Source organism: Anolis carolinensis, chromosome 4 (genome assembly GCF_035594765.1).
Source record: "Anolis carolinensis isolate JA03-04 chromosome 4, rAnoCar3.1.pri, whole genome shotgun sequence".
Classification (NCBI taxonomy): Eukaryota; Metazoa; Chordata; class Lepidosauria; order Squamata; family Dactyloidae; genus Anolis; species Anolis carolinensis.
Window position 1 is genome coordinate 42,451,575 of NC_085844.1, and position 13,825 is coordinate 42,465,399.

Consider the following 13,825-nt stretch of genomic DNA (forward strand, 5'->3'; position numbering starts at 1 on the left):
TAGTGTGAAAATTCCTTTGGGCTCACCTGAAAAAAAACCCACACATTTAATTGCACTTCTAATCTTTTTCAGTGGCTCTACAGAAAACAGCCAGCAAAGTCCAAGTTAAACATCTTCTGTTATCTTCATTTATAGTGTCTTATTCTTAGGAGAGTATAGATTGCAAAGCCTCCTATAGATATCTTGTTGCACAGGAATGACTTACATTTGAGTGAAATATCAAAATCAGCATCAGCAAGGGACTCAACAAGTATCTCATAAGTCACTATACATTGTACTATCACATACTATATATCATGCCAGGTCACTTGTACGAAGTTTTGTGAATTCAAAGGGAATCAGTGCGCAAGACTTTTGGTCAATGTCAGATATCTGTTCTATCTCTACACAATAAAAAAGGTCTGGATTACATCTCTCAGAATTCTCTACATAGCATGGTTATACTATAAGGGGAATTCTAGTGTTTTTCAAAAGCCAGGCTTAGATTCTCTGATTAATTTCTCAAAGGAGAAACAGAGAACTCAGAATCAAACCACATAGAACTAAAAATGTACCCAGTTGTGGATCCTTTATGTCAGGCCTACACAATATATGGCCCACGGGCTGAACGTAGCCCGCAAAGGGCTTCTCTGTGGTCTGCACAAAGTGCTGGGCTTTTCATTCACTGGGCAGCTTTTCGCCCGCCTGCCTGACCTGGAAGGCAGGTAGAAAGATAAGGAGTGGCCCACTGAAGGTTTTTAAAAAAAATATTAGCCCTTGACAACTGGCAAATTGTGAAAGCTGCTTTATGTGATTGCAGCAGAGGAGAGACTTGAGAGCACATCATTTTATTATGTGAAGTTTTGGAAAAGAGGGCATTTGGGGACCTGCACTCCAGCAACGCATTTACTAGGAAACCCTGATGATACAGTCATCTTTAAGATTAATTCTTTATTCCTAGAATTCAGCAAGATTGAAGCAGGCATCGAGCTTGCATCTAGTTCTTCACATCTCTAGCACTAAGTGAACATATGAAATAGCACAAGAGTCTATGCTACTCCAAGATGCTTTCAATCAGAATTGAATTGTATCATTGTACCCAAAATGAAGCCCTATGATAGGAAATGATTTTCTTCAGTTAATTGTTAAAATAATGCAAATCTCTCACCTTCTCTTAAACATAATTGGCTATCTCTAGCTTTTCATATTAAAAATAGTTACCAGCATTGAATTTAAGTAATCAATTAAAGTAAACCATCCAGTCACATTAAAACTCAAATCCATCAATCAATCAATCAATCAATCAATCAATCTATCTATCTATCTATCTATCTATCAGGTAATTACAATTTCTTTTTGTTTATTTGCTACCTAGAAATATAAATGTACTATAACCATAAGCTGTTGTTTTAAAATACAGAATAAAGGTAAAGGTAAAGGTTTTCCCTGATGTTAAGTCCAGTCATGTCTGACTCTGGGGGTTGGTGCTCATCTCCATTTCTAAGCCGAAGAGCCAGCATTGTCCGTAGACACCTCCAAGGTCATGTGGCCGACATGACTGCATGGAGCGCCGTTACCTTCCCGCCAGAGCGGTATCAATGGATCTACTCACATTGGCATGTTTTCGAACTGCTAGGTTGGCAGAAGCTGGAGCTAACAGCGGGTGCTAATTCTGCTCCTGGGATTTGAACCTGCGACCTTTTGGTCTGCAAGTTCAGCAGCTCGGTGCTTTAACACACTTCGCCACCGGGGCTCCAAAATACAGAGTAGCTATTGAATATTCATTTGAGAAAGAGAACTTGATGCTTACTCATTTCCATTTTGATTGTTTGTTTAACAATAATTTTAAAAGTATTAATGAAAGTAAAGGCCAAATAAAGTGGACTCTCCACTCAGCTGTTGTGGGGAGTTCACATAGGAGTTGGATACACAGAAATGCCACATCCAACTGTTAATCTGGTGTAAGGGAAAAATTAGATTTACTCTAAAGTTTCCTGGAAGCTCCAGAGTGATCCTGGTGCTTTTGGAGGTGTGAATACCTGGATTGGGCTGAACCCATGTGCACATGTCCAACTATTGTGTAACCAGCTAGAAATGGCTCCCTTGCAGAGGCTTGCTGGTGGTGTCACTTCTGATGACCACGTAACCAGGGGAAGCAAAATTGCCAGTTGCAATATGAGTTTGCAAGGGAGCTGAATGCGGCCAGCAACACAACCCCAATGTGCCCTTGGCCCAGCCAGCTGTTTTTATGTCAAAAAGACTCTAGGGACACTCCTGGACTGTATTGAGGCAGTGCTGGAGCAGCTTATCCTGGAACATGTAATGTATATATAAATGCAGCTTAATTTGTGTGATGCAAAAAGTAGATCTTTAACAGTTACAAGAGGAACTTTCTTTCCTTTTGGCAAAGAAGTGCAGTGATTCGTGTTGTAATGAGCATCAAAATCTACACGTACTGCTTAGGAAGCAGGCAGTATTTGAAAATATAGATTGTTCTTTGAAGGGATGTGATGAATGAGATGCATTACCATTTAAGATTATGACTCATGGCAGAGTTTGCACCATAGACTCATTGGATCAGGTAACAAAGCCTGCATAATATGAGGAGCTTGTATACGTGTGTCACTTGATCATGAATGAATGACTTAGCTGAGACGTTGTAAATACAGTGTGCATAACAACTATGGACACACTGCACATGCTCTGGAAGCCAGCACCTTTCTGTAAGAGCTCCATGAATAGACCATCATGTGTCAGCACATTCTGATTCCTCAAAGTTATTTCGTACTACTTGGAAAGAGTCCACTGCACAATGTCAACATCTTTATTTATCTTCCTTTCTAAGTATTCTCAAATTGTATCCATCTTTAAATTATGTGTGTGTGTAAATATCAAGGCTTTGTTTTCTGGCCTAATCTGCAAATGTTGGACCACTGCCAAAAACACAATGGCATGTACAAGTATGTCTGGATGTTTGTGGGTGGTTGCCTAATAAAGGTAATGAAAAATGAAAAATATGAGATTCATTTTACCCAGTGCCAGAAAATGCTAAGACCTTTATCTGATTTGCTCTTCTTCACACTTCTACTTTGTACCAAAAGGAGAAAATTTGAAGACAGATTCCCTTTGATGCTTATGAAGTGCACCCTAAATTTCCAGATGTTGTTGAACTACAAGTCCCACCACCGCAGCCAACCTAGCAAATTGTGAGAAATGCTCCAGCAACATCTGGAGGGCTAAATAATTCTTGTCCTTGATTTAGAAAATGGCAATTTATTTTAAAGAGGCAATTAAACAGAGACTAGAATTTAAGTAGTTTTCAATTTTTTGATGCAGCAAAATACGTATAAAGGCAAGGTCATCCTGGCTTAGCTTTCCTTTGAACAGAGGAAATCACTGTCTTGTATTATTCTGGGATATGATTCCTAGAAAAAGTCTTCCAGAAGGTACCCCATGACTCAGAATATAGTCTGTGTATATATGACTATGAAATGCTAGGGGAAGGAAATAACTGGCAAAATTAATTACAGCAATAGCATTGCCTGGGAACTTTACAAAATGGTTTGTCATTACAACAGCTCATCACTGATGTTGTTGAATCACATAGACAACTTCCAGAAATTCAAATAGAAAGCTAAATGAAAAAATAGCCAGGGGCAGCCTTCTGGGTTTTAAATATATGCTTAATTACATTTAAATGTATGTATTAGGTTTAACCATAAATATACAATTTATAAAAAGATATAAATGCATCCTATTATACCTTTGAGGTTGAGAAAAAAAGTATTTCCTAATTTACCAGGGGACAGAATCTTTTTTAAAATTCATTTTATGGTACAAATAACATGAACCATGAAGGTACTGTATAGTATTTTAAGCATTTTCACTGTTTTAAAGCGTTTAAAGTGATTTTTAACCAATTTGTATGACTAATTCTATTGAAGCATGTGACCGTCTCCCAGCTCCAGGGGATTGTGAATGAAACAGATTATCTAGATCCATTTCAATTTGGTTTCAGGCCTGGTTATGGAACAGAGACAGTTTTGGTCACCTTGGTGGGTGATCTACACAGAGAACTGGACAGGGGGAGTGTGTCCCTGTTGGTTCTCCTGGACCTCTCAGTGGCCTTCAATACCATCAACCATGGTATCCTTGCTGGAATGGGACTTGGAAGCACTGTCTCACAGTGGCTCTGTTTCTTCCTGGAGGAGAGAACCCAGAAGGTGATGCTGGAAGACTCCTTTTTGAATCTCTGCCATTGTCTTGTGGGGTCCCTCAGGGGTCTGCTTTGTTCCTAATGCTGTTTAACATCTACACAAGATCACTGGGAGAGGTCATCTGGAGTAATGGAGTGTGGTGTCATCTATATGCAGATGACACTCAACTCTGCTACTCCTTTCCATCTAAAGCCTACGAAGCTGCCATGATTCTAAACCAGTGTCTGGCATCAGTAATTTATTTATTTACAGTATTTATATTCCGCCCTTCTCACCCCGAAGGGGACTCAGGGCGGATTACAATGAACACATATATGGCAAACATTCAATGCCAACAGACAAACAACATTCAGTTTTAGACAGACACAGAGGCATTTTTAACATCTTTCCAGCTTCACGATTCCGGCCACAGGGGGAGCTGTTGCTTCACTGTCCATTGGTGGCTGTTCTTCCTCATTCTTTTCCTCGTGAGCAGTTTTATGGTGTTGTAGATTAGTTAAATTAGCCTCCCGCATAAAGCGTACCTAAATTTTCCCTACTTGACAGATGCAACTGTCTTTCGGGGCTGCTAGGTCAACAGCAAGCCGGGCTATTTTTTTTTATGGCCGGAGGCTTAACCCGACCCGGGCTTCGAACTCATGACCTCTGGGTCAGTAGTGATTTATAGCAGCTGGTTACTAGCCAGCTGCGCCACAGTCCGATGAAGGCAAACAAATTGAAACTTAATCCAAACAAGACAGAGGTGCTCCTGGTCAGTTGGACATTAGATCAGAGAATACGGATCCAGCCTGTGCTGGATGGGGTTGCACTCCTCTTGAAGAGACTGGTCAAGTTTGGGAGTCCTCTTGGAATTGGCATTGAACCTGGTGGCCTAGTGGTTAGGAGTATTTGAAAAGAGTTATTACTACTACTTATTTTGAAGAATTTATCAACATCTGGGGAAAACTGCAAACAATAAAACTAGGTAAGAGTTCTACTTTTTTCTTTTTCTTTTTTTGTGTCATGAGTGACTTGAGAAACTGCAAGTCACTTCTGGAGTGAGAGAATTGGCCGTCTGCAAGGACGTTGCCCAGGAGACGCCCGGATGTTTTTTAAAAAAATGTTTTTACCATCCTTGTGGGAGACTTCTCTCATGTCCCCGCAAGGAGCTGGAGCTGATAGAGGGAGTTCATCTGTACTCTATGATTAAATATTCATTTTCTCTTATTCATCTCTTTTTATAATATCTGCCTCCCCCAAATAGAGCAGAAAATCTTGAAATGTTATCCAAAATTGTATGCATATTTCATGGTCCAAAAGAAATAAATAAAAGGATTTTCTAAACACAGATTTTCAAATTTGCTGAATTTGTTTTATTTAATGGTACACTCTTATTGTACTACTCGGAATCAGTAGGTTTAAAAAATAACATCCAATTGGGAAAGGTAAAATTTAGAAAAAAGTTTGTAGTACAGAAGATTTCAAGCTCAGTGTAAGATGAGTTGAACAGCAATATGGCTACATGTGTTTATATACAAATGCTGGCAGAGGAGAAAGTGTAATTTATCAATCAGAAGTTTGTCCCCTGAACATGATTCTGTACAATTTTATCACTTACATTTGAATTTCTAATCTATCTTTGACTTCAGTACATCTCCAGTCCTAGGTGTATGAGTAATCCCATCTCACACATAAGAATATTTGTCTTGCAAAATATAACATGCAACCTTTTTGAAAAGGTAGAAGCCTTGAAACCCCCTTTTCAAAACTAAATGCTGAAATTTTCATTAAGCACTGAATTAATTCCAGATGATCCCAAGAACCGAAATACTGCAATTTAGAGGAGCAACTTAAATAATATAATCACCGTTTGTCACTTGAGTCTCTGATGTAGCATGGCATTAATTCACAGTCTGATCTTTCCATCTCATCTCTTTAATGATCTTATTAGCTACTGTGCACTTAAAGTACATCTACATAAGTAGCAATTGTCTGGGATTTAACATAATGGAGACCTCCTGGATGGCAAATCTGTTCTACCTCTTAGCCATATATTTTCTATGTTAATTCTGAATACTACATCTATTTACTTGTATTTGGAAGTCATATATTATTGTGGTTTGTGATTTAGCAAAATGTATATCAACAACAGTGAAAATTCTAAGAGATGCACGACTGACCAAGAGATAGACCACCACAACACTTAAACGAATTAACAAAAATGACAGTTAATAACGAACCTCGTGTCTATTGTTTCATTTATTTAAGAATACTGAATATACCTTCTAGTTTGATTAGCTTGATTAGAAATTCATAAGTAGAGATAGTCCACACAAAGATCTCCAATATCCCTTATATATAAACATGATCTGTGTCAACAGCTGACAATTCAGGAGCCCAACAAACATCTCATTGATTGGACATGATATTCTTACATCACAGGGAGATACACGTTCTGCATCCATCATATCCACACTTTGCCAGAACATGGCCATACAGCCTAGAAACCACACAACACCCTATAACAATTTGCCTTTGGATCTTGTAGATTCATGCGACAAGCCATGGAAACAATTTTTTTAAAAGAAATACATAATGTTGCACATACTTATAGCAGATATAATTCTATGCTGAACATTTGATATCAGTACTGTCTTACAGTTATTAAGATGGTACTGGAATGTTGCTCTTTGATTTACTTAGAGTAGACTATTGTAATGCAATCCAAATGCTTTTGTAATTTCTGTTTAGTGATCCTATGGCATCTTTACATTAATGAGACACAAACCATTTATCTGAAATAAGTAACCTTTCTTTACCAAGGAAAACGACATATCAAAATGAACACCAGCAAAGAGGTGCATGTAAACAAACTTTACTCCTTCTGAAGCTAATATGTTAGCACAGAACTGTAAGATATCGATGGGCACTTGATACGGAACCACATTCCATTTTGGCTTCTGTGAATCTATCCACTACATGAATACAAAATATCATTTACTGTTATTTTCATTATGCTGTTTTAAGTGTGTTATAAAGCATATTTCTGCATTAATTTTTCACTATGTATAATTTTATTGATGGTTTAACTCTGTCCTCACACAAGGTACGTCAAGATCTCAAAGACTGAACCACTAATTCCAAAAGTCTGTTTTGGAGAATAGAGTACTTATTTAATCATAACTATAGGACAGGATAAACACCCCTCTCTTCTGTAAGAGTAGTGTTTTTATATCTGTGCTCTCATTTAAAATGAGCATACAATATTTTCTTTGATTCTAATTTCCAGATAATGTACTAAATGTGTTTTATGAGTCTTCTTCTCTCTCCTAGAGGTCCTATTGCTGGCAATAAACAAGTGCTATGTGCTACAGGACTATTCATTTTTATAATTTCAGACATTTTAAAAGGATGAATAAAAAGGCAAAGAACTTTGACTTGATAGTTTATCCCATCCTGTTTCTCGAGGAAAACCATTATAGTTCTTGTAAACAGTAAAAGAACTCCTAACATGTTTGGATCAGAGGGCACATGATACAATTTTGTTTTGTTTTGTTTTTGTTTTTGCTGTAAGCAAGACACATATTGGTGGATATTTGAACTCTTGAAAATCCATGCAAATTGCTCTTTCAGTGGAAAAGCAAGTGTAAATACAATGTGAAACTTCTGTGAAACAATAAAAGCTAATCTCAAGGTTTGGAAAAAGCAGATAGTACCCATGACTTCACAATGCAAGCAAGAGACTGAAGGTCTGAATGCTGCCCTTAATTCAAAACTCCTTCCACACAGTATGTTCACATGTCAAATAGAAAATTAGACTAGGATCAATGGCCACATTTTTCTAATATGGGAAGATTTCATCATGTCATCCACCACTTGCATTCTGAAGTGACACTTGTCCATGGGAAGTTGGATCACATGCTTTTTTCAGATGCACAAAGAGGACTTCTCTCGCCCAGGATTCTCCAGTGAAACTGACACCCACATCTCAGGTATGAGCAATCAAGTTCTGCATTCCCAAAGTTAGATGTCTGGACAACTAAAATAATTACTTCTTATTACACCTACAGTTCATAGTTTTAAATAACTCCAGAAATGCCAAATATATCAAATACAGTTTTGTGAGATTGATCTGAATTTTCCCACCTTCCTCTCTAAAACAACCATGCAGGATGACACGCTAGGATAACATTTCAAAGGGAGGGGAGATAAGGAGGCAAGGGCAGCATGTATTATTACATGGCAGCATGGTCTGTTTAGATGAGATGGGAATGGGAGACGTATTTCTATACCATCTGCAGGCATTACCAGAGAAATGACTTGTGCTGTTAGTTAAGGATAAAACAAAACAGTTCCTACCCCTTAAAGTACAAATCATGAATTGAATCTGACTCCAGAGATGGTGCAGTAAGATAAGAAAAGCCAAAACTGAGAGGCAGAATGCTAGCCCCTGTGAGGAAATAATAAGAAGAGTACTTCACTATGTGTTATCAGAATAAGATTGCCCATTATTGTTGAGCTTGATGAAGAAAACATTCCCCTTTATAGTTGCATTCTTAGGTCATTTAAAAATGGTGCATATGACAAATATACCCAGGGTAGATTTGAAACAGAAATAAACTGAACCGTGTGCCAGATTAGTCCTTGTGAGAAGCACATGCACTGATAAAAACATTAGGCAGAGGTATGTATCAATTGGAGCTTGAAAACATTGCTTTTAGTCTACGATTTCCAGAAACCTACAACCAGCATGGCAATAATCATTGGATGTTTTGAGCTGTGATTGAAAACAACAATAACCTTTTCCAGCTTTGATAACATTAATTAAAAGTCACTCTGTTTAAGTGTGCTCCTTTTACTAGTCTACATAGTTACATTATATGCATTTATTATTTTTATAGCAACTAAATTGTTGTGGCTTTTCACAAAGAATCCTGAGAAGTATAGATTGGTAAACTACTACGAAGTTTCCTCACTGAAGCCCATCCCATTAAACTCAGGTTCTCAAGAAAGCACCCATCAGTCTGTGTCCTCCTTGGATATGTGCTGATCCTAGATCCCTTGAGTTGGTTGAACAATACGTTTCCAGGCAGTTGTAGAAAATGAAAATGCCTCTTAGACAGAGGCTGATTATCATAGGCTTACTGATGTAGGACCGCCAGATGGCAATTTGTTTACAGATTCTTAAACTTGGAATGGGTCCTGTCTCAAGATTTGCTGAGGAGTAGAAATTACCATTCCTCCAATTTCCATCTACCTTTCTACATGCTTATCCTTCTTGCTATGTTCTTTGTTCCTCTGGGGTCACTTTGGCTAAATCATTTCCTGCTCTCAACCACCCATATGGTAGAACCTGAAAAGCTTATTTTAGGACTACAATTCCCAGCATGCTGGCAAAGGAATCTTGGGAATTGCTGACCAAAAAAGGAACACTTCCTAGCCTTTTCAGTCCCTGTGCTCTTTCTCCTTTGGTCTTGTGCTGTGCTTTTTTTCCATGTTCAGCTTTAGAGCCCAGCACAACTGAGTTGCTCATAACAGCTAAACAGCTGATGCGCATTCTGTTTGCATCCCTTATCCTTTCACACATCACTGTCCTTATTGCTCATGCAAGCCTTTTCCAAAAGCAAGCTGCCAGGAGCTGCCAGAGCTAGAACCAGGAGTCTTTAGTTTTTTGGGCCTAACCACTGTGACGCCAATACTGCTATTAGCAAGCCTGTTGTTTTTAAAAAATCAAATACCAGGTGTGATGTGGCAAACAGGGGGAGAGGGATAGCCATCTGTACCCTAGCACATGGCGAAAGGAGCACTAAGCCTCCACCCAATAACTCTCTCTCTCATGCACACGCACACATCAATGTGCCTCACAACTCAATAATCAGTACTAAAGGAATAAGGTTTATTACAGAGCTTAAGAATGCTAATGTTGTACTACTAATGTATACTGTCCAACTGTCCCAATTTGGCAGGGAGAGTCTCAGTCCGTCATCCCATTTTTTCAAATGACATGAGGGACTTTTGGAGAGAGGAGGGGGCTTCCTCCTCCAAAGCTCCGTAGCATCATCAGTGAGGGCGATCCAGGAAGACAGCATCCTCCAGCAATGGTAAAGAGGCTTTCTCACCATGGAAGTAACCAGATCAAAGTGCGGGAGGGATCCGGTTAAGAGCTAAAAAGCACATGTTAAAAAGGTGCGCTTAAAACCTGATTCAGCCTGAAAAAGTGCATTTTCGCATGACTGCAGCCTTCAGTGCCACACTGTATGTGTACTGGTGTGACAGCGCGAGTGGCGCCATCTATATGTCAAACTATAAGTTGCAAGATTTGAATTGTATCATGCCTGATTTTGCCCTTACCCTGTAAATGTAGTTGGATTGGTTATTTATATCTGTCAATCAATGTTGTTTGCACCTGTTATATTGCTCACCCAGCTCAACTGTTCGACTCCACCCTCTTCCTGGAGTAGGACTGTGTTTCCTCCTTTTCATTCCACCAGCAAGCTCTCTACCAGATGGACGTGAGAGAGAGACTTGGCTCTGAAAGCCCTTGAAAAGTTACCTCTCAGCACCAATTCTGAGGTTCTTACCCTTGGGACTTACACTTCATGTTCAGGGCCAACCTGAACGATGTTGAGGAGTCTCAAGCGCCTTCACATCAGTCCTTTGGCAACAGAGGAAGACTGTGTCTTCAAACATAGGTCATTGGACTGAGGCTGAGTTTGCTCCGGCATTCACAGCCAGAGAAAGAGGGAACTGGAAAAGCTCCACGGACTTAAAACAATCAAAGACTGTAATGTATATTTTCTTTTACCCCCTTTGTGAACAATAAACTCAGTTTTTGAGTTATCTACAGTGTTTTGGTCCTTGGGAGTTCCAGTTTCCCTAAAGGAGGGCAAGAAGCAATCCCCTGGGGAAAGATGTCACGTCCATGCCTCTTTCACTAAGAGTTATAGCCCCAGGCGCGACGGCACAACTGGGTCTCCCAGCCTCCCTTTTACAGAGGGAAAGGGAACTGCAAGAGTAAGGAGGATGAGAAAAATCAGTTCCCCCTTACATTCCTCTGACTGGAACTTCACTGAATGAAAATCTGGATGTATACCACTGTATTATACTGTTTTAGGACCACAGCATAAACATTATTGGAAAAAGATAGTTATTGGACATGCAAAATTAATTAAAGACACAACATGCTTTCTTTGAGATACTATCAGTTTTTTTTAAAAGAAAACCTAAGAAGGTGGTAAATTTGATAGAATACACACAGAATAGGTTAAGCAAGGACAATTACATATTCCAAAGGTGTAACTCTCTGATACGTTTGTACAATCAAATGAGTGAATTAAAAGTAAACACATCAGCAATTGGAGAATTACATGATCCATCTCGTTTAATAAAAGAGGGACAAAGACTAATAGAACCTTCTATTGCTGTTTTGGCATTTATATGCATTAAGTCAGAAACCTCCAGTTCCTTATTGACCTTGTGTATGAGCAACTCAGGACATTTACTGACATTGGGAAAAGGTTTGCATGCTGCATCCCATGATTTATCACAAATTGTTTCTGAAACTCTCCTGCATTACAAAAGTTGTTTCTGTGTGTGTTGGAATTGGAAAAGGGCTTCACAAGAGTTTGATACCTGGGAAATCCATGCTTAAATCTCTATTGAGTTCATGGATCAACTAGTATGATCTAAGACAGGTGTCCCCAAATCTTTCAAGTTCACAGTCCCTCACATTGCTGGGGGATTGGACTTTAGTTGCATGTGGGCACGCGTGCTGTCTGTGCCACATACACCTCATGGCCACCTCACACACATGTACTCACTACTGCCAAAATCTCACCACCACAGAAACACACATACATGTGCGTGTGCATGGCAGTAGCAGCAGAAAATGACTTCAGTAGGCTGGAGTTTGTAAGGGGCACTTTAGAGAAGCGACCTAGCTATCCATATAATTCCAAGCAAGACTGGCATCAGGAGATGGCATTGTTGGGCTGGAAAGCCCATTGCTTGGACTAGAACCTTGTTGATGCCTTTTTGCCTTACTGTTGCTGCCAAGAGCAAGGAGGTGGGGACTCCTCCTCCACATCACCTCCCCCTTTCATTTGAAAGCTATTAGAGATAGAGTCCAAGGAGGATGGAATGGGCCCAGGCTGTAGTGCAGGCTGGTGAGCAGCCAGCCAGCTGCAGCCAGCTGTAACAAATTACTCTGACCAAGAGGTCATGAGTTCGAGGCCAGCTCGGAGCCTATGTTTGTCTTGTCCTTGTTCTATGTTAAAGGCATTTAATGTTTGCCTTATATGTGTAATGTGATCCGCCCTGAGTCCCCTTCGGGGTGAGAAGGGCGGAATATAAATACTGTAAATAAATAAAAATAAATAAATAAGAATAACAAGGGAGGAGGTGAACATCTCATGTTATGGCCCACCCCCTTCTCCTGGACATCCTCTCCATGCCAAATTTCAAGACAGTTGTTCTGAAGAACATTACAACTGATCTGGCCAAAGAACATCTGGGGGAGTGAAATCACCATTTATTAAAACATTCCAGAATGACTGACTACATTGGAAGGTCTGTGAAATTGAATGAATCTATTGTATATGTCTCGCAAAAGTAATCACATCTGATTGATATTCATGTTTTGGGTCTAAGACTGCGAATGCCTTTAAATTGGAGTGATTCTTTTGTGGAATAGAGTGACTGTGTTTGTTTCAACCAATCCAGTAGAATCTTATGGCACTTTAACACGCTTTATTTAGCATAATTTTTCGTGGACTGCAGCCCGTGTCATGAGACTCCCCCTTCATTAAGTGGACTGAGGTGCATGAAAAATATATCTCAAACAAAATGCATCATTTGCTACTTAGGGTAGTAGAAAGATTTCCTTTAAACTTTGCCTGCTTGTACTGACAAATGTGAAAAGGAAGAATAATTTATCATATACTTTTCACCCAACTATTACACTGTATGTAGGATTCTAATTAAATACAAGATACTTGGAGACTATATACTAACCTGTGAAGTATCTGTGGGTATGTTAGCTTCCTTATCGCTCACGGCAGAACTCACATTTGTAGCAGCAACTGTTCCTGGAGCTTCTACCTTCTTTCCATTCACCTCTACAGGAATGCAAGGCCCTACCTGCCTATTTTCGGTCACTGATGTTGTGTTTGAATTGCTTGTTTGTCGTGGCTGAGATTTATACCAGCTTGGATAAAACAAAGGATCAATCAGCTCTCCTCTTGGTAGTTCAGTGTCTACTACTCCTGCAGATTGTTCGGTTGCAGTCAGCACAATTTCACCCTTAATAGGAGAGAAAATAAAAATAAAGAGGGAATGTGAATTACTGTATATATTCTTTCCCACACAATCTTTCTCTTACTGAAAAATAAGCAGCATTTCTAATCAGCTATTCCCCTGACACTAAACTGAATAATTTGATTTTTTTTCACATCTAAGATGAAACCCAGGATTATTGGTTGCAAGAAAATTACACCCTTAGATTTCATCTCAGTGTTGATTTATTATTTGTTTGTTTCCATCTGTATCCCATCTTTGTATCTTGAGTCGCTCCAAGGCAGTTTACAATTGAACAAATACAATCAAAACATACAATGAATGAGAGCATAAATATTTAAAACATTATTAAAAAC

General features: G+C 39.2%; 1 protein-coding gene across 3 annotated transcripts in view; it reads right to left on the reverse strand.

The window, feature by feature from the left end:
• trim55 (tripartite motif containing 55) overlaps positions 1–13,825 on the reverse strand; it is a 43,223-nt gene that overhangs the window by 6,719 nt on the left and 22,679 nt on the right. For 2 of the 3 annotated variants that reach the window (XM_016992860.2, XM_062980322.1), the window contains exon 9: positions 13,188–13,475. In XM_016992860.2, the coding sequence (XP_016848349.1) occupies positions 13,188–13,475 (288 nt within the window). Of the gene's footprint in view, positions 1–8,534; positions 8,626–13,187; positions 13,476–13,825 lie in introns of all 3 variants that reach the window. The other variant, XM_003219625.4, reaches the window with a different exon arrangement.